Consider the following 20,567-nt stretch of genomic DNA (forward strand, 5'->3'; position numbering starts at 1 on the left):
TATTCCAGCAAAGGGCAGAGTAAACTCCATTTCAGGGTAGAAAAGGAAGACTAACACCCCCAAACTTTGTGAGGGTGTAGATGAAGGAGTTTTTCAAAGGGTAAAAAATGTATGTATCGGTGATGTGGCCTCACTATGTGAATTTATATGGCTCTCAAATTTTGCCTGAGGGCCTGTCAGTTTGTACACAGTTCATAAGGCCATGGACGGCCCAAACCTACATTTGTGGCAGAAAACGGTTTTACTTGTGCCTCTCTGGTATCCCCCAAAGAATCCTTACTGACGTTTAGCCCACACTTGGGGTGGGCGGCTCAATTCGTCATTTGCCTTGACAGTTTGAGAACGTTAACAAACTTGTGAGTCTCTTGGCATTAGAAACTCTTCTGGAATTCTTTCCCATACAGAAAATGGTTCGCGATTTACTTCTGTACAGGGCTAAAGTAATTCCCCTTCCAGAGTGGGATGCCAAACAGAACATCCCAACATTTGTTGAAGTGTAGGGTATGCAGTTTCTCCATAAGGAAAAATATATTCCAGATAGACAGATAGAAGATTAAAGCATAAATTGTGAATTTACTTCACCCTTGTCCTTTCCAATCATAGACAGTGTCTCCATATGGAAGGAGACCAGGCTAGTAGAATGCTCACCACCCTCCTCCGAAGCAAAACTCGCTGCTGCCCATGGAGGGCTTCGGGACGCACAGGGGTGAATCGTGAATACGCAACATGGTATTACCAAGTTATTTGCATCACACTTACAGAAAGTGTATACTGCACCAGCTGATTGTGCTCCATGGGCAGGTGTTAGCTACCTTGCTAACTTGCAGATGGTCTCCCTGCTCCGGGGGTGGAGGGACAGTTTGCACACCCCCATAACTAGGGAAGAAATATGGTACCTTTAAGGCTAAAGCACCCAGAGGGGCCAGCTGCCAGCCAAATTCTATCAGCGGAGGGACTGGCTGACCACTTTCTAAAAGTTTATAATGAAGCATAGGGAAAGGGATTGCTTCCAGCCTCTATAAGGGAGGTGCTTATAGTTGTGCTCCCCAAGCCGATCAAGGATGTCACGATGGTGACTTCCTACCGCCCCCTGTCGATGCTCAATGTCTATGTGAAGATTCTCAGTAAGGTATTGGCATCTCGATTGCTGGAACATCTGCCACAGCTGGTTCACGAGGACCAATGTAGATTTATACTGCGTAGGAATACCTTATGTAATTGAAATAGATTATCCTTGCTGATGCACACCTCAGTCTTGGAAGAAGACCAGTACATGTTAGTGCTGCTGGATATTAAACAAGTGTTCGATTCCTTGTCATGGGAATTTCCCTGGAAGGTCTTGCGGAAAGTTGGCTTAGGTACCCCACATTATTGGGTACAGCTGTTATATATTGCCCTTGTGACAAAGGTGAGGGTAGGAGGAATGGTGGTGCAGCGCTTCACGCTGCACCGGAGGACGAGGCAGAGCTGCCCTTTGTCACGCCTGGGGGTGTCCTAAGGTGAACGAATACTGGGAGGCAGTTCTAGAGTCCCTGAATGAGACCAATGGATGGTCCATCCCCAGAGAAGAAGGGCAGCGCTGGTTGGGACGAATCCCGATTAAGAAAAAGAAGAAACTAAGCAGGAAATTCTTCCTCCTGGGTCTTGTACTAGCCAAGCATACAATAGCCATGCAATTGTTGTCCGCAGTTGCACCAAAGTTAACGAAATTGGCTAAGAGACATGGTCAAATGGACAAATGCTGAAGAGAGCCAGCCATATGCGCGAAATGCGAGGGACAATAAACCCGTTGACGACCTACAGGCCTGGACAGCGATGCTCACCGAACTATTGGCTCCCCCATACACATTGCCCCCTTAGATGCATATGCTGCTGAACGATGGTGCGATTGCATTGACAGATTGGCAACTGGTAGATGATATGTACTGTAGTATTTAGCAGTCGATATATTACATTCTCTACTGCTGATCTTTCACAGTGAGCCTAGATCGTTATACAGTGTATTGATATAGAAATGTGATTTTGTTAGTGCCTGAAGGGGAGGCAGGAAGGAGTTACATTTGAATTTCTTTGAACAACATCGTGTTCTCTTAATGTGCAAGTATCAAACTGTTGATTATGAAAATGCTAACCAAAACCTGTACATAAAAAAACCCAAAGAACTACTGTCATTTCCTTGTCTCGCAGCACCTACTGCTGTTCACATTGACATTTACAGACGGGACCAAATCTTCTAGGTTGCCTCTTCCGGATCCGGCTTCTCTCTGGTCAGATATCTCGAAATCTCCAGCATTAGGCCCTCCCTTTTCCGCTTTGTCCCATCCAGTGGTCTGTTTCTTCTGTTCAGATACACAAAAATGTAGGTCATGCCCACTTTTACAACCTTTAGTTTTGCACTGAACAGTCTACCTGTGTTAACTCCTTTGCACTGAAATTCTTTTTTTCATTGGCCCCTTTGGTTTCTCCTTAGTTCATCCTGCGTGCTGGTTGACATTTGGGAACAGTAGAATCTGCGATTGCTGAAATCACAAAAATTCTTTCTCTCTTGTTGTTCCATATACGTCTCTCCCTGTCTTCTGCATGTCCATCAACACAGTCTAATCTCTTTGCTCTTGGGTTTCACTGCTGGATACTACCACTAACTTCAGAATGAAGCTCTTGTTAACCTTTGTATTTTGCATTCTAAGCCCTGTGTCCCAGTTTTGAGTCCACCAATTTTGTTTGACGGTCATGAGATCTTAGTTCTGCACAATGAGTGGAAAGCCATCTGCTCTTGAATATATGTGAACTGCTATGGCTTTGTGTGTTCTGTATTTTGCCCTCCCCTATGCAATTCTGTTTTATCAGGACTGTGTGCTTCATCCCTTGACTGTTTTTGACACTTCTGCAGTTTTTATGAACTGTATTTGCTTTTTGCAAAGCAATAATACCCTAAGCAACAGAATTTGAATTAAGGACTTTCTTAGTTAATGTTGAAGTCAATAAATGTCTAACAAAAGGCTAAGGAAGTCATTTAGAGATTGTTGGAAAGTTCATGGTAAAACCACCATTCTGTAATTGCATTAACACAACCAGTATATTTTTGATACTACTGTAAATTTAGTATCCAATGGGGAACGCTATATTTCTGACTTTAAATATATGCAGTTAAAACTAACCTTTCCTGTTTCTACCATGTGCAGCTGGGACACTTGTGTCCAGTTTTCTGTCTTTCGAACTGATATGTGAAGAATGTGAATATTTTAATATTTTGTTTGGAAGAGGTGTGGGTTTGACACCGTCTTCGGGCTTATTTTCTAAGGGAGGGGGGGGATCCCAGTCTGTGAGTTCCTTATGTGTGGTGTTCCCTCATCCCCTGCTCATGAACATATCCGCACAGCCTACATTTTCACTCCGCTGTGTGCTGCAGCCTTCAGCCCTGCATTCTTGTCAGAGGCTAATATGGCTGTTAGCCAGTGCACCTGTGTAGGCCCCTCTCTTCTGTCCTCATTGTGCCTGTTTCTGATGTGCTGGCAGTTCCTGTTGGTTTCACTCGCTTTGTTGTTCTATACAAGGAATTCCCAGGTGTGGGTAGCCTTGCTTGGGTGTGGTGTGCCTTTTTATCTTAGGCCCACCTATCACTGGGATATGATACATTTACCTGACCTATGGTGGGAATCAGGCACAGACATCAAAGTCCAATTTCCAAGCTGGGTGGTGTCTTCCAAAATGAACCCACCTCCTCCTCAGTGAACCCCACAATCACAGACTCATCCTCAACCTCCTCCAGCGTACCCCCATCACCCATCACGTCAAGAAACTATATTGGCTCCCAGTACAGAAAATATGCCAGTTCAAGTTGCTGACCCATGCTTACAAGGTCCTACACAACCTAGGACCAGCCTACATCCATCACTGCCTGAACTTCCATCAGCCAGTTAGACAACTTCGCTCCGCCTCCCTCTTACTGCCCCCCCCCCGTATCGACAGAAGCCCGAGCAGAAGGCGCTCCTTCTCCTACCTCGCAGCAAAGACATAGAACAGCCTCCCCCTGCAGCCCCAGACCTTCCCTTCTCTAATGGGATTCTGAATAGGTCTCAAGACCTGGCTATTCGACTGAGTCTCTTCACCTTGCAAGGTCCTGGATACCCTTTCAGGTGATTAGCTGTGCTATTCAAATTGGCTGATTGAAAATTTTAGCAGGGACGATAATGGATAGACAAAATGAAATGTTACTAGTCTCTTCAAAAAACTATGCCTTTAGCACTTTGAAACGGGTAAGGTTTTGACTGTCTTAACAGATAATTGGCGAAAAGAGTTTCAAAAACATTTACTGTAAACTTTAAGGACTCATACTAAATCTTGATTACTGGCAGAAGGATTGCAATGGTTTGTGGTGTGGACTGTATTTCACTGAGGTTCACGAACAGAGCACTGGGTAGCTCAGGAGTTGCGACTTGTTGTTAGAGGGTGCAGCTTCAGCTTCTTGATGCAGTTTTGCAAATTGATCATGGTATGCTGACATGCAGCCTTAGGCAAGGGAGGTAACACTTTGTTGGTCTGCACATTTGCTGGGGTTCAGTCCACCTCTTGCATGCATATGTGAAGTAGCCTGCACCAGGTTTGTGTGGGAACACATGTTGACATACGTTGCTGAAAAATTTAGATAAAAGGTTAACATTGGCACATTGATAAATAAACAGCATGCCTTTTAACCCCTTCCATGGGGCCGCGATTCCCCTGGTGTGCTGTAAACAACACGAACAGGGGCGGGCCGTGACGAACCCCAGCCGTCATCAGCACACGAGCACCGTAGTGCATGACGGCTGGGGTTCGTCATCAGCATGGAAGGGGTTAACATCCCTCATTTTTAAGATGAGGACTACAGATGTTAAAGTGAGCTAATCTCTTATGGCTGTTGTAGCCATAGGCTTTGACAATGTATCATGTCAAGAAGCTAGGAGCTATACACTATTCTTTTCCAGGATGCACTACACTTATAAAAGTAGGTGTTTGGGAACAACATGCAATTGTTAACATAACAGTTTGCCTGGAAAACAAATAAGCAAGGTAGGTGGTCTAAGCAGGACATTGTAGAGTTTCAATGAGTGGACGTTAAGTAGAAGATTGTAGGGCCATCTCTTAGAATATTGGTGTGTGGAATGAGTAGATCTTTTGTCACAAAACAACATACTGATGGCTGTTGTCTCAACATTCGGCATTTTAAAACTAAGCTAAAAAAACATTGTAGTCAAAGAGTGAAGACTCAATGCAAAAAAATAAAAACCAAATTGGGTAACAAAAACTCTTATCCCCTCCTACTCCATGGTCGGGAAAATGATACCTCGCATTTTGCGAGCAGCTGAAAAAGTATCTTAGCACCGTGGGGAACGTTGGTGGTCCTAACCATGGTAATGTGGCTACGACGACCGTGGTGGCTATTTAAAAACGTGAAGTTGGCACATGAGGCAAGAGGAAAAGAGAAACGTTTCAGAAGGCTGTGGAAATTGGTGTTACGGTTTCTTGCATAGGATTTGAGAGAACATAGTTGCCTGCATTGTTTGTGTATTGAACATCCTAGATGATGCAACAAGAGGCTGACTTGTTCTGAAAAGAGCATGTGCAAAGAGGATATTGGAACCTTCTGGGAGTGGATATCGTTAATAATATGTCTTGGTGTCTTTTAGTGGCATTTAGAAGTCGAGGGTAAGGTGTTGGTGGTGGAAGGGACGATTTTTACAAATGTTTTTTAATTAAAGATACTCAAAATCTGCAAACTTTGCTAACGACCACCATCAATGCTGTACTTAAAAATTGGGAAACAATGGACATTTAACATCCACTTGGAATACATTTATTTCTAAAGTTCTGAATCTAAATTCCTGCTATGGGTATTATTAGTATTTCAAGTGTAAGACCTAGCCATAAATTATTTCCGTTTTTATAATTCGCACTATCTGGACATTATCTACCTCTTGAACTATCTGGATTTTATTTTACGCCATATTGTGCACCCTCATCACCATCTTAATACCTTATGCTAGAATCATGGCTAATGCCCTGACTGCAAATATGCTGCGTTCAGGTCAGCTTGCATGTTTAGTAGCCATTAGCTCTTGCCTTCTTGTCCTCCTCCAAACATTCTAGTCTGTTGGTCATAGTTCTTTTTTGTGTTTTATGACCAAAATTGTATATTATGCTAAAAAGGGGTGGCTTGTCACCATCGAACTTTCTGCATTACATTATGTATAAGGCAGTCACTTTGCCTTCTTGTGTCGCTCACAGCTGTGCCAGCTCCTGTTGCTATTGGCTGCAGGAACATCTGATCAAAAGTTGAGAAGCTATTCATGTGTACTAAGGCAAAGCAGTACAAAGTCATGATGCAGCTCTACTTCTAACTTGGTTGAATTTATTCTTAAATTATTTTAAACCCTCTAACTGTTAAATCTCAGAAGAAGTCATTAAATGATGGTGTTGACCCACATGAGTACCATTTTATAAACCTAAGGGTTGTCTGAAGGTGGATAGTCTGTATCAATCTTGGATATAAGATTTATCTGTATTCTGTTTTGCCTGATTCTGACAACTACTTTTTACATTCTTTCAGTCCATGAACATTTTGACCTCCGTCTTACTGCTGTATGCCAAAGAAGAGGAAGCCTTTTGGCTGCTTGTCGCTGTTTGTGAAAGGATGCTTCCAGACTACTTCAATCACAGAGTTATAGGTAAAAAAGTGTTTTTCTGCAGTGATATACTGATTAGCACCTCAAAAAAAGTGTCCTTCAAATTAAAATGGACGAGCGTATTAAACAGATATTATTAATTTTATAATGTGCTCAACTGTTGTAGAAATTGCAGGTGGCACACAAGAAAAGGGAAAAGCCTTTTGCAATAAACATTGTTATATATATAATTCTAGAGCCATTTGTACACCTTTCTAGCTATGAATAACATTTGCTGTTCTCCTTGCATTGAGGATGCATAACCGTAACTTATCTAAAGCTGTATTGTGCAAAGTTGCAGAGGTTTTTCCTCAACTTTGGCATTATCATGTTTTTTTTTAACATTGCTGTCTTCTTGATGTTCACAATCTTTGTAAAGTTAAAAAAAAGTGGGAATAATGTACTTATAGAGTGACTGAACTTTTAACATACATTGAAAAATTCAGCTTCAGTCGTCTGCACATAGATCCTATCCTAAACTTTAAATGTTGCTGATGCTTTGTTTATAAGTATTTACATGCTCCGAAAAGATATGTTATCACATTGACAAGATACAGAAAGATTTGTCAGTCAGTCAAAACACTTTTATTCGATACATTAATATCATAAAAAGACACAGGTACAAATATATTCATGTAAAGTAAACCACAACAATGTTACATTTAATTTTTTTTTTTTATTAAAAAAATTCATCAAGATGTGGGAAAACAAGATATCAGTATCAATTTGGCAATAAATTAATACCATAAATCTAAAATGGACGTCTAATTCAGTCAAAGTGACACTGAGGTAATTGGGGTGCATATACTCTTATTCTTAATCCGCACACCAGCTACTAAGAAACTAGCAACATAAAATATAATGCGGGGCTACTTAACAATTGTAAATACAGGAGGGTTGGCCTGACCTGTAAAAACCCCGCCTCCCTCAGAATAGGCAACAAGAACTTCTTCCTGATGTCCGAGTAGTACTCGCAGAACATAGTAAAATGTAAAGTGTCTTGTGCAGAAAAGTTGTCACATTTACAAGGGTTAGAATTTTCTGGAGTGCCCCAGGTAGGAAAACTGCCCAATATCAAATGAATTAAATTAAAACGGAATCTGGTTGGCAGGTGTCGATGAAAGGGACGGGTCACCAGGGTAAGATAGGGCTCGAGTCCAGGGGAACGAACTAAAGCATAGTTCATTCTAACGGTCGGTTTCCTCATTTCCAGCTCCTCCCTCTCTAGAGACCACAGATTCAGCAATGCATTTTTTGTCTGTCTGACATCTTCTCTTGTTATGCTCTCGGGGAGGAGAAAAGGTCAGGTCGCCCTATTTTAGAAAATGTTGATTTAATGTACGCCAGCCATGGGATCCTGCTGGCTCTTTCCAACGAAAGGCAATCTGTAAGGATCATATGGTTCAAAGAAATTTCTTGGTTATGCCATGTCTTCAGCCAACAGGTCAAGGGGGCAATTTTTATTAGATCTGTTACGTACCCCACCCCAAACTCTGTATGAATAGTAAAAGTGGCCGTGTACTGTGGTACTGTTAATACCGATCTTAGAAATGTATATTCAGTCACCTGAATTCTATCTTGAGGGGTAAAGCCCCAGATTGAAGAACCATATGTGGCAATCGCTAAACATTTAGCTTTATAAACCTTAAAAATTGACTCCATTGGTCTGGCCCCCAACTTTTTTGTAAATCCCATAAGGGCTGAGGTAGATCTGGCTAGTTGCGGCCCCCAGTTCCCTCTTTCATCAAAAAGGACCCTTAGGTAGGTAAAAATGGGCACCCTTTTGACTTCTTCTCCTCCACAAAAAAATGTTTTCACTTTTTTCTTCCTGCTACATTCCCCTACAATCATGACTTGGGATTTTATTGTATTTATTTTCAGATCCAGGGACTCCATAAAATTGCCAAAGGTATCCAGCAGCTTTTTTAAACCTACCCCCGAGCGAGCTAAAAGAACAGAGTCGTCCGCGTAGAGGAGGACTGGAATAACCGTTTCTCCTATGCGCGGCACATCCAGAGAGGCCTCTCTTAGAGCTGGCTCTATGGCATTGATAAATAGCGTGAAGAGAAGAGGGGCTAGAATGCACCCCTGCCTGACCCCCTTCTCTGACCTAAATTGACAAGTGCAACGCCCTTCCTGGGTAACCCTAACCAAAGCTAAAAGACCACAATGAAGGTCAGCTAAAAAATTGACCAGGGAAGGGTCAATACCCATGTCCAATAAAATTTGCCACAGCTTTGACCTGTTCACCAGGTCAAAAGCTGAAGAGAGGTCCATGAACCTCATGTACAGCGACTCCTCCTTGGCTTTAGTATATTTACTAATTAAAAGTTGTAAGTTAAGACACTGGTCGAGGGTACTTCTCTTTGCTCTAAAACCATATTGGACATTTGACAAGACCCCTCTGCCCTCCAGCCAATCCGTCAGTTTTTGTAAGATGACTCTTCCCAGGATTTTAACTGCAGAGTCTATCAGGGAAATAGGCCTGTAGCAGGAGGGGTCTTCCCTATGCCCCCTTTTAAAAACCGGAATAATAGATTTAGCCCAAGATACAGGGAAACTATTTGAACCTGATGCGTTAAACACGTTCGTCAGGATTTTGGCCCAGAATTTGGGGGCACACCTGTACAGGTCAGCGGGAACCCCGTCGGGCCCGGCGCCTTATTTTTCAATGTCTCTTCTATGGCCCTTTCCACATCTGTTACCTGGAAAACTACTGGAGCGGTTGGATTTTGGAGCGTGGTAGCCTCTGGGGGAATCTCATGTCTCTGGTGCCCATAAATATTCCCAAAATGGGCTATCCATCGATCACCTGTTATATTACAATCTAAGGGAGAGTTCTCTTCATTTGAAAACAGAGGCTGGTTTATGGTCGTCCAGAATTTCCCACTATCTCGCAGAACCTCAGCTAATAGGAGTTTACTCCAGGCTTCCTCTTTTATTTGTTGTTTCCTTACTTGGACGGCCTGTTTGTATAATTTTCTTAAACTTGCTATCTTCTCCCTGTCTCTTGGACATACTTTCAGGGCTTTAAGTAGAGTAGAGTGTGCCTTAGAGCAGCTACAGTCAAACCATCTTTTAACTTTGTGCCTATCCTGTTTATTTCTGATCATCAGGCTGTTATTTATTTGTGTGCAGATGGTATCAAAAACACCAACTATCTCTGATCTCAATGCCATGTTGTCCAAACATGTAGCTACCTCAGGTTCAACCATGGTCAAAACTTCCTTCAGGAAGGTTTCCGGTACCACTTTTGACAAGATACAGAAAGATTTGTCATCCCATGTGTAATTGCTGGCGCTTAGATGCCGGTTCATATGATCAGGTGGTGTGGTATTTACGTATAACTTGTGAAGGAGCAGAATAATCTTACACTACTAAACTTTTTTAGAATAACTCGTTCAGAAAAAGTCTTCCTCAAGGGAAATTGAGTGAAGTAAGAATCTTTGCAAACTGTAAAAAGATTGCCAATTTAGTGTAATTTAGGGAGCGAAATGGGGATCTTTGCACCCCTTCAGCCTAGGGTGACGTGGCCCAAAAAGTCCAAGAATGTGCAGCAGATTTGTGTTCATACTTAGCCTGGCATAAGGGTTTATGCATCTGCTTTGTGGTTTTTAGGCAGGTGCTAAAGGGACCTTTTTGTTTATATGGTATAAAAAAGCAAGGTGTGAATGGATACAAGCTTCATGTGTGGTAATAATTTGTACTAGCAGCTCGTGTGCAATTTAAATTGAAACTATAGCAGACTTATGTAAAACGTGGATGGAGGTGAAATTGCTGTTTCTCTTTCTTGTCCTCTAACATGTGTTTTCTCTGATTACAGGAGCTCAGGTAGACCAGTCCATTTTCTTAGAACTAATCCAACAGAGACTTCCAGAGCTGGCTGAGCACATCACGGATCTGTCTACATTGGCCTCAATTTCTCTGTCCTGGTTCCTTACCCTTTTCCTGAGTATCATGCCTTTAGGGAGTGCGGTGAATGTTGTGGACTGTTTTTTCTATGACGGCATCAAAGCTATCTTTCAGCTTGGCCTAGCCATTTTGGAAGTCAATGCTGTGGAACTCTATAACAGCAAGGATGATGGCCAAGCACTGATGATCCTGAGCAGGTAAAACCATTGAACGAAAGCCCCCCGTTAGGGATGCTGTATATAGGTTGCATCGTTTTTAGAATACAAGGGAACCCAAAAAAGGCCTTCGGACCATGGGTTAGTTAACTTATTACAGAGAACAAGGGTCCTAAGGATTTACAATATGACAAGAGAGTAATAATATAGACTACAATCAGTACTATATAATTTCAACGTCCAGCCGGGCGTGAGTTTATTTAAGGAATAATATAGAATCTTGTTGATCCAAGAAGGACCAAGATAAGCGGTGAGATAGGGTACAGTCCTGTACCTATCCCAAAAGGTTAGAAAAAACAATTCAAAACAAGGGAAATAGAAGAAAGAAAGAAGTTTTTCAGGCAAGAAACACATTTTTGAGCCAAGGGGTGACTTGCAATTACAATAGATAATTTCAACAAATTCACCCTGCAGTGTAAACAATTTCAAGTAAACATGTTAAATCATATGTTACACTGCATATCGCGTCGACGTTTCGATCCCTAAAGGCTCATAATAAACTGGGACCATCATCAGGACAGTTTTACAATTAATACCTGCATTACAATGCGAAAGCCTGTAAAAAAGGGGAAAAAAATAGAAACAGGTTTTGAGGCATACGCCTAGAACATGGAATTATACAAAAAGGTGAACACTTCGACAAGGCACAAGTGCAGGTTTTTAAAAAAGGCCATTCTCACATTTATACTCGCAGGTCTTTAGCTAGTGTGATGGTGATATTTATGAGATTTAAAAACGTATTACTCAGGATCTGGAGTGAGAATATCGGCGCAGTGAAATGGGAAAAATTGTGTCATTCGCAACCGTGTTGCTCATAGTCTAAAGTGAGAATAACGGCGCAGTGACATAGACAAAAGTTTCAAGCATTGGTGGTTGTGTTGGCGCTGTGTCCGAAGGGATGGGGAGGATTAATTTCATGGCACGTGTTTCGTGGTGAGTGTTCAGTGAAATGGTGATTCAATAAGTGAGGAGGTAAAGAGTGGGCGAGACGCTGTTTCGGGGCAAAGAGATCAGGGTTTACCTTTTAGAATTTTTTAGAACCCAGAATTACGGGTAAAATGGCTTAAGACTTTCTTTCAGACACAGGGACCTTGATGCTGTTAGGTAAAAAGGAAATTACCGTTAGCAGAACAGCCATCAGTTGGCAAAGAAAGTTGGGCTTTCGGAGGTATAAGCGTAGGGGCTTACCTTGCGCTACTGGATGCAGTCGCATGGGGTTGGGAGTGTTTGTTCTGACCGTTGGAGAGAATTTTCAGCCGGTACGAGGAACAGGATGCTACATGGTAAATAAGTATTACCGTTAGCAAAGCACTCGGGATAGGTGCCTATCAGGTATTAGAGGCAGGAGAGATGCTTACCTTGCGCCACTAGGATGCAGTCGCATTGGGTTTAAAAATTAGTTGTTCTGACCGGAGGGGAGATAGTTCCTGCCGGTTCGGTAAACAGGATGCTGCGTGGTAAAACATTATTATTACCATTAGCGCGTCCTACGGGGCGGGTGGCTATAAGGGTTTTGGGGGAGTAGGGAAGCTTACCTGGCTACGTGTGAAGTAGCCGTCCAGGGGGGGTTTTCCTTTGGATCGAGAATGTGCCGTGTTGAGGGAGAAGGTAGTCTCCTTTTAGTTGGCTCCCAGAGTGATTGGGATATATATTATGCATAGGGAAGAGCTAAAATGCATAATATTGCTAGACTCTATCCGCAAGGGGCTGAACCGCACAGAAGATTGGACGTCATTACTCTGAGTGAACGGATGTGGCTCCAAACATCCCAATCACTCTGATATGCCCAAAATGTCTATTTCTCAACCACTGCAGTGTCCATACTATGATAATGTGAAGTACTGAACCGACCAATGTTTTAATAACACTGTCAGTCCGACCAATGTTTTAATAACACTGTCAGCTCCAATGTGTCTGAATGGAGGGCATGTCTGGCCTTTTTCCACTCGCTGCATGCGCACAACGTTAAGTCACCCCAGTCACCCCTCACCCTTCACGTTTACTAAAATGGCAATACCATTCAGGTTGAACTTCATGGTCCACCACGTTGGCAACACCACCCAATTTAACATGTTCCATTTATAATAATTGCGACGCTTCGCTTAAAGAAATCCGGGCATAACCACTGCCATCAAGTTAACCAATGACCAAACCTTGGTAATTGCATCAACCCAAGATGTCTGCCGATGTATGAGACTCTGGGAATCAGTCCTACCCTTATGTTTACACTACCCATGTGCACTTCGGCAAATTCATCCTTCCAAGATGTCTGCCGAAATACGTGTCACTAGTAATCAGTCCTTCTTTCATTTCCATCCCCACTGGCCCATAAGCACAGCCCACGAGCCATCGCAACACAGCGGACTCGCGCTGCCAGGAAAAGGGGTAGAAGTCCATTGAGCTTCACCCCAACCCGCCGTTGCTCCGATCCAGCAACTAGGTAAGCACATTCTGGTAAAATAGCCCAACTAAGAACTCCGTTAAATATGGAGTCCTTCCCCTAACCCTGTAAACTTGTATTCCCAGTAACCTCGTGGGAGCCAACTAAAAGGAGACTACCTTCTCCCTCAACACGGCACATTCTCGATCCAAAGGAAAACCCCCCCTGGACGGCTACTTCACACATAGCCAGGTAAGCTTCCCTACTCCCCCAAAACCCTTATAGCCACCCGCCCCGTAGGACGCGCTAATGGTAATAATAATGTTTTACCACGCAGCATCCTGTTTACCGAACCGGCAGGAACTATCTCCCCTCCGGTCAGAACAACTAATTTTTCAACCCAATGCGACTGCATCCTAGTGGCGCAAGGTAAGCATCTCTCCTGCCTCTAATACCTGATAGGCACCTATCCCGAGTGCTTTGCTAACGGTAATACTTATTTACCATGTAGCATCCTGTTCCTCGTACTGGCTGAAAATTCTCTCCACCGGTCAGAACAAACACTCCCAACCCCATGCGACTGCATCCAGTAGCGCAAGGTAAGCCCCTACCCTTATACCTCCGAAAGCCCAACTTTCTTTGCCAACTGATGGCTGTTCTGCTAACGGTAATTTCCTTTTTACCTAACAGCATCAAGGTCCCTGTGTCTGAAAGAAAGTCTTAAGCCATTTTACCCGTAATTCTGGGTTCTAAAAAATTCTAAAAGGTAAACCCTGACCTATTTGCCCCGAAACAGCGTCTCGCCCACTCTTTACCTCCTCACTTATTGAATCACCATTTCACTGAACACTCACCACGAAACACGTGCCATGAAATTAATCCTCCCCATCCCTTCGGACACAGCGCCAACACAACCACCAATGCTTGAAACTTTTGTCTATGTCACTGCGCCGTTATTCTCACTTTAGACTATGAGCAACACGGTTGCGAATGACACAATTTTTCCCATTTCACTGCGCCGATATTCTCACTCCAGATCCTGAGTAATACGTTTTTAAATCTCATAAATATCACCATCACACTAGCTAAAGACCTGCGAGTATAAATGTGAGAATGGCCTTTTTTAAAAACCTGAACTTGTGCCTTGTCGAAGTGTTCACCTTTTTGTATAATTCCATGTTCTAGGCGTATGCCTCAAAACCTGTTTCTATTTTTTTCCCCTTTTTTACAGGCTTTCGCATTTTAATGCAGGTATTAATTGTAAAACTGTCCTGATGATGGTCCCAGTTTATTATGAGCCTTTAGGGATCGAAACGTCGACGCGCTATGCAGTGTAACATATGATTTAACATGTTTACTTGAAATTGTTTACACTGCAGGGTGAATTTGTTGAAATTATCTATTGTAATTGCAAGTCACCCCTTGGCTCAAAAATGTGTTTCTTGCCTGAAAAACTTCTTTCTTTCTTCTATCTCCCTTGTTTTGAATTGTTTTTTCTAACCTTTTGGGATAGGTACAGGACTGTACCCTATCTCACCGCTTATCTTGGTCCTTCTTGGATCAACAAGATTCTATATTATTCCTTAAATAAACTCACGCCCGGCTGGACGTTGAAATTATATAGTACTGATTGTAGTCTATATTATTACTCTCTTGTCATATTGTAAATCCTTATGTATATAGGTTGCAGGCAAATATTGTATGTTTTATACATCTACTAATTGATGCTTCTTATCAAAGCGATGTTGTATGCAGATTCTAGAATTTACAGAAAGGAGAGCAATGCCAAAATATACTCTTATTAGATGTATACATGGGAAAGTGTTCCTGCAAGAGGAAACACTTACTATATTATTGTTTTAAAGTCATTGGTGAGGTATTTCTCAAGACAATCAATAGTCTGTAAGAATCATGATAACCAGTGCTGAGTAAAACATATCGCTATAAGTACAAAGCCTTTGAAACCAGCTATTTGCTCTTTATCAGTGGCAGTGCGACCAGTCATTTAAACATGTGAAACAACTTTTGTTTGAACCTTTAAGGTAGAGTAGCAAAAATGCAGATCTTACTCTGTGCCTTCTTGTTTAGATTTAATCCATCAGCTGCATATGCAGTCTCATTTCTCAAAACTCACATTTGTAGTTAAAAAGGGGAAAGAAATTAGTAAGACTCCTTTTTAACTCTACCCTGCTCTCATTGTCGAACGATATACACAACGCATTCCGGGACCAACCCCGGATCCCTCAATCAGAGCTGAATCTAACTACCTGCGACTAAAAAAATATCTTGAACTGTCAAGAAACAATTTGTCTGAATCAGGTCTTGTATGTAACACAGTCCAAGGGTACGGGTATACTATTTTCACCTCATTTGGCTGGACTCTTAACGACCTATTGTCTGTTACACACTGTTTATCTTGCTATTTTATCTGTTAAAATAATTGTGATTCAAAGTTATCCCAAGACAACAACCAACTTCTACAATAGTCTACTTCTAAATCACTTATTCAAGCCATAGTATCAGTTTACCTCATGAGTGTATTGCAGGAATTCCTCACTTCCTTCGTTGTCGGTCACCCCTTTTTTTTGTTGTAAATGATAGTGACCTTGTGACAGGAATGTAGAATAGAATAATAATCTTGTTTGGTCCTGTTAGTGCCTGCTAAAGATGTTTTAATCTTGCTCACAAGCTAACCGTCATCATGCCCCTGCTCCCAAGAACACCACAGACAATCTCAAAACTCTTTCCCAATATCCACCTGGGAAGACATTGATTGAACGATGTTTTAATCTGAGGTCTCAGCAAGCTTGGGGAACAAACACCTGAAAAAGAAATGCAGAATCTGATAGACATCTGCAGAAAACAGGCTGTAAGATGGTCTATCTGGGTGGGATGGTTTTGTCTGGTCTGCGCTCAACCATTATTGTCACTTCTTGCATGTATACTAGAAGTCTGTCCGCTGACAAAGCATGCATGTCAGCTATATCAATTTGTGTTTCATTAGTTCATTTTATGGCTAGAAATTCTGAACTTAAAGTCTGCCAGAGTCCTACTCGGTGGCCTTATTGCACGTCAATTGCACCAAGCGAGGTGGGTGCATCCAGTACTCCCCTCTATATAGTGTTTCTGCATGGGAGACGTCCATCCTGTAGCAAATCAATTTAATCGGCTGGGAAGGGGCAGCTCTATTTACAGAAGCCTGTAGTACTTCATTTATGCCCTCTTGTGTACCAGTAATTGAGCCATCTGATTTTCTTGGGGTGGACAGCGCCTGCCTCAGTGCCTTGTAGAGAAGCCATGCAAGAGCATGCTAGGCTTGTCACCTTTTGTGTATTGATTGTTCAGGTAGGACCTGTAGTCCAGACTTTAGTCTTGGACATCATTTGAGTGTGTTTGGACCCAGCTATCAGCATGTCAGGATCTAATGCTCTGTCCATGGCACTGTAGGTTTCCAGCCATCTGATGTGGTCACATGGCTAGGTTAGACCTGGGGAGAAACACTGCCATTTTACATGTACGCCTTGTAAAGTTGCCTTCTTTTTCCACATGCTGACTTTTGACGTGTTTGCTTCCGTGACCGTGCAGGATTTGATTCTCTGAATCCACTTAGATTACAATTCCACTTCACCTTTAACATTTGGTACAAGGCCGCAACATAGATTATGCAAATGTTGTCATTTATTATTCCTCCATAAGGTGACAGCGTTATCACAGAGACGGCAAACAATGTCTGTTTGGCTGAAGCTTCAACACGGAAGCATGAATGTTATTGTTATAAATGCATGCACATTTCCGTACTCATTAGAGGAGCTCTCTGCTGTCATTGCGCGGTCACCGTTGGCGCTTCAACATAGTCAATTCCTTTTTACCCTCTGCAAGAAGGGATGCCCAACCTGTGATCAAGACTGAACCCTACATTCCTTGCCTTCAGGTAATGAGGATTTTGATCATCCACTAGAGGATTCTTGGCAGAACACCCGCTCTAGACATCTAGATCAGGGCATGCATAAGTAGGAGTGCACTATATCCAATAAATATATATATATATATATATATATATATGTATATATATATATATTCATTCACTGACAAAATCATAGGTTTCACACCAGTTATAGTTAGCTGGAAATTTTACTGACATAAAACCATTGAAATTCCCACGTTATAGTTAGTCAGTGATGTCATGAGTGATGTCACTGACCATGTCATGGGTGATGTAATATGTGACGTCATCAGCAGTGCATTGCAGGCGCGCAAGTTATAGTGAGTCCAACTAACTATAACGTGGGAATTTCAATGGTTTTATGTCAGTAAAATTTCCAGCTAACTATAACTGGTGTGAAACCTATGGTTTTGTCAGTGAATTTGATAGGTTTTTAAATGCTAATTCCTAACTATAACTGGTGTGAAACCTATGGTTTTTTCAGTGAATTTCAAAGGTTTTTTAAATGCTAATTCCTAACTATAACTGGTGTGAAACCTATGTTTTTTTCAGTGAATTTCAAAGGTTTTTTTAATGCTAATTCCTAACTATATAAGACCTGAAAGCCCACCAGGAATCTCCAGTATGCGCCAGGGGACTGCATTGCAGAGAGGTGTAATGAAGCCACAACCCTTTTTACACCTCTCTGCAACGCAGCCCCCGTGCATGTTTGAAGAGGGGGAACTAATTCCCCTTGCATACTGGGGGCCCCTGGGGGCCAATTAGCCCACCTGGAACCTCCAGTATGCGCCAGGGGCTACATTGCAGAGGTGTAATGAGACTATGCCCCTTGTTACACCTCTCTGCAACGCAGCCCACTGCCGCGTTTGCAGAGGGGGAACTAATTCCCCTTGCATACTGGGGGTCCCTGGGGTCAACTAGTCCACCAGGAGCCTCCAGTATGCGCGAGGGAGCTGCATTGCAGAGAAGTGTAATGAGGCCACACCCTTGTTACACTTCTCTGCAATGCAGGCCACTGGCGCGTTTGCCGAGGGGGGACTAATTCCCCTTGCATACTGGGGGTCCCTGGATCATATCTGCCCAAACACCGATATTCCGAACGATTGTAAATGACTTTTCTTGAGAAACATTTGGATTTGGATTATCATGTCCTATACTTTGGAATTTTTGAAAGATTGACTTTGAGGATGCTATAAATGACTCGTCTGCCCGAATTGTGTGGGTAAAATTGATAACTAGTCACTTTGAATAAGAATGTACTTACGTCTCGTCTAACATTTGGAAGAAATATCTAGTTATATGACAACTGGATACCGACATAACTTGAAGGAAATAAGAACGCCCTAAAGAAGTTCTGTTGTACAGAACGAAACGTTTCGGCTGGCTGTGGTACATAAACTTAAGGAAAATAAAAGCATTTGAATATACACCAAGATTCAGCGCTTCAATAAGGACTCTAAGTGATATGATTTGATTGGACTCATTGTGAAAGTGGTGCTGTGCCAAACTTTGGAATATTCTCCACTACTCTCTACTACTTACTCTCTCCTACTCCACTACTCTCAAATACTCACTGTCTACTACTCATTCTCCACTACTCTACTACTCTCTACTACTCTCTCTCTACTACTCACTCCCTACTACTCGCTACTCACTACTCCCTACTACTCACTATCTACTACTCTCTACTACTCACTCTCTACTACTCTCTCTCTACTACTCACTCTTTACTACTCACTACTACTCTCTACTACTCACTCTCTACTTCTCACTCTCTACTACTCACTCTCTACTACTCTCCCTCTACTACACACTCTCTACTACTCTCTACTACTCTATCTCTCTCTACTAGTCTCTACTACTCACTCTACTACTCACTACTATTCTCTCTGCTACTCATTCTCTACTACTCTCTACTACTCACTCTTTACTACTCTCCACTACTCACTCTCTACTGCTCTCTACTACTCACTCTACTACTTACTCTCTACTACTCTCTACTACTCACTCTCTACTGCTCACTCTCTACTACTCTCTACTACTCACTCTACTATTCACTCTACTACTCTCTACTACTCACTCTCTGCTACTCTCTCTACTGCTCTCTACTACTCTCTACTACTCACTCTCTACTCTCTATTACTCACTCTCTACCTCTCTACCTCTCTCTTCTTCTCTCTCTACTAATCTCTACCTCTCTACCGCTACCTCTCTACCTCTACACCTCTACACCTCTACCTCTCTACCTCTCTCTACACGCACACATATACACATATATGCATATATATATATATGCATATGCATTTATATATATATATGTATGTGTATGTATAAAAAAAAAAAAAAACATTTTTTTTTTTAAACAGCTACTTTTAAAACTGTCATTCTTTTTCCCCATGGTACGCTCCCCGGTACGCGCACCGGTGCGCGTACCGGGCGCTCCCCCCGCGAAAATAAAAAAAAATATTTTTTTTTTGCCCCGCGGGCCCTTTTATGACCCCCACATCAAACCTAGGGGGTCAAGGGGGGGTCTACTGTGCCCCCTTATGGTCATTTCCCTCTTTGTTTTGGCCACCTCTCGTGTCTTGATCCTACCGAGACACAAGATGGCGGCCGCTCCGGACTGTTTAGAATGTTTACAGACACCCCAGAGCCAATCAGCTTTGTGCGCGCAAGTCGCGTGGCGCGTACCGGAGCGCGGCTATAGATATATATATTTTTTTGAACCTTAATTTCTCAAAATCCACTGGAGCACATATCTTGAGACATAGCAAAGGCACATCGGGCTACCAGTCCCTAAAATTTTGCCAAGTTTGGTGAAAATCCATTCAGCCGTTCGGGCTGAAAGTGAAATCGACCGCCCTATGGAAATTAACATGGGGAAAACGCGTTTTGGGACCCCCCTTTTATCTCTGCCCCCGCTTGACGAATCCCCCCCAAACTTTCATTATTTTCCAGAATCAGAGGTACAGGCAAGTGAGGGGGACTGCGATGGGCACCTGCTTCGCCCCCAGCTACGCGAACCTTTTTGTGGGCTGGTGGGAGAAGCAGGTGGCCTGGGCAGACGACAAAACCCCCTGGGTGGAGAATGTGATATGCTGGAGAAGGTATATCGACGACCTCTTCCTAATTTGGAGGGGGTCTGAACTCTCAGCACAAGAGTACATTACGATTCTCAATCAAAATGATCTCAACCTGCAATTCACATACTCAATGAGTAAAAGAGAGGTTAACTTTTTAGATCTAAGGGTATTCGTTGAGTCAGGCACGATCCAAACCGCCCTCTATAGGAAAGAGACGGCGGGTAACTCTGTCCTCCACGGACGCAGTAGCCATCCGACCTCCCTGGTAAAAAGCATCCCCTACGGGGAACTGTTGAGGATCAAGCACAACAGCTCCCTGGAGAGAGATTATGC

At 42.6% G+C, this 20,567-nt stretch overlaps 1 protein-coding gene across 2 annotated transcripts in view; it reads left to right on the plus strand.

Annotated features, from left to right (window-relative positions):
- Positions 1-20,567, plus strand: part of TBC1D8 (TBC1 domain family member 8) — a 605,783-nt gene that overhangs the window by 438,007 nt on the left and 147,209 nt on the right. For both annotated transcript variants that reach the window (XM_086934717.1, XM_086934716.1), the window contains exons 11-12: positions 6,587-6,704; positions 10,525-10,810. In XM_086934717.1, the coding sequence (XP_086790843.1) occupies positions 6,587-6,704; positions 10,525-10,810 (404 nt within the window). The remainder of the gene's footprint in view (positions 1-6,586; positions 6,705-10,524; positions 10,811-20,567) is intronic.

Source organism: Lissotriton vulgaris, chromosome 8 (assembly GCF_964263255.1).
Source record: "Lissotriton vulgaris chromosome 8, aLisVul1.2, whole genome shotgun sequence".
NCBI classification, from domain to species: Eukaryota; Metazoa; Chordata; class Amphibia; order Caudata; family Salamandridae; genus Lissotriton; species Lissotriton vulgaris.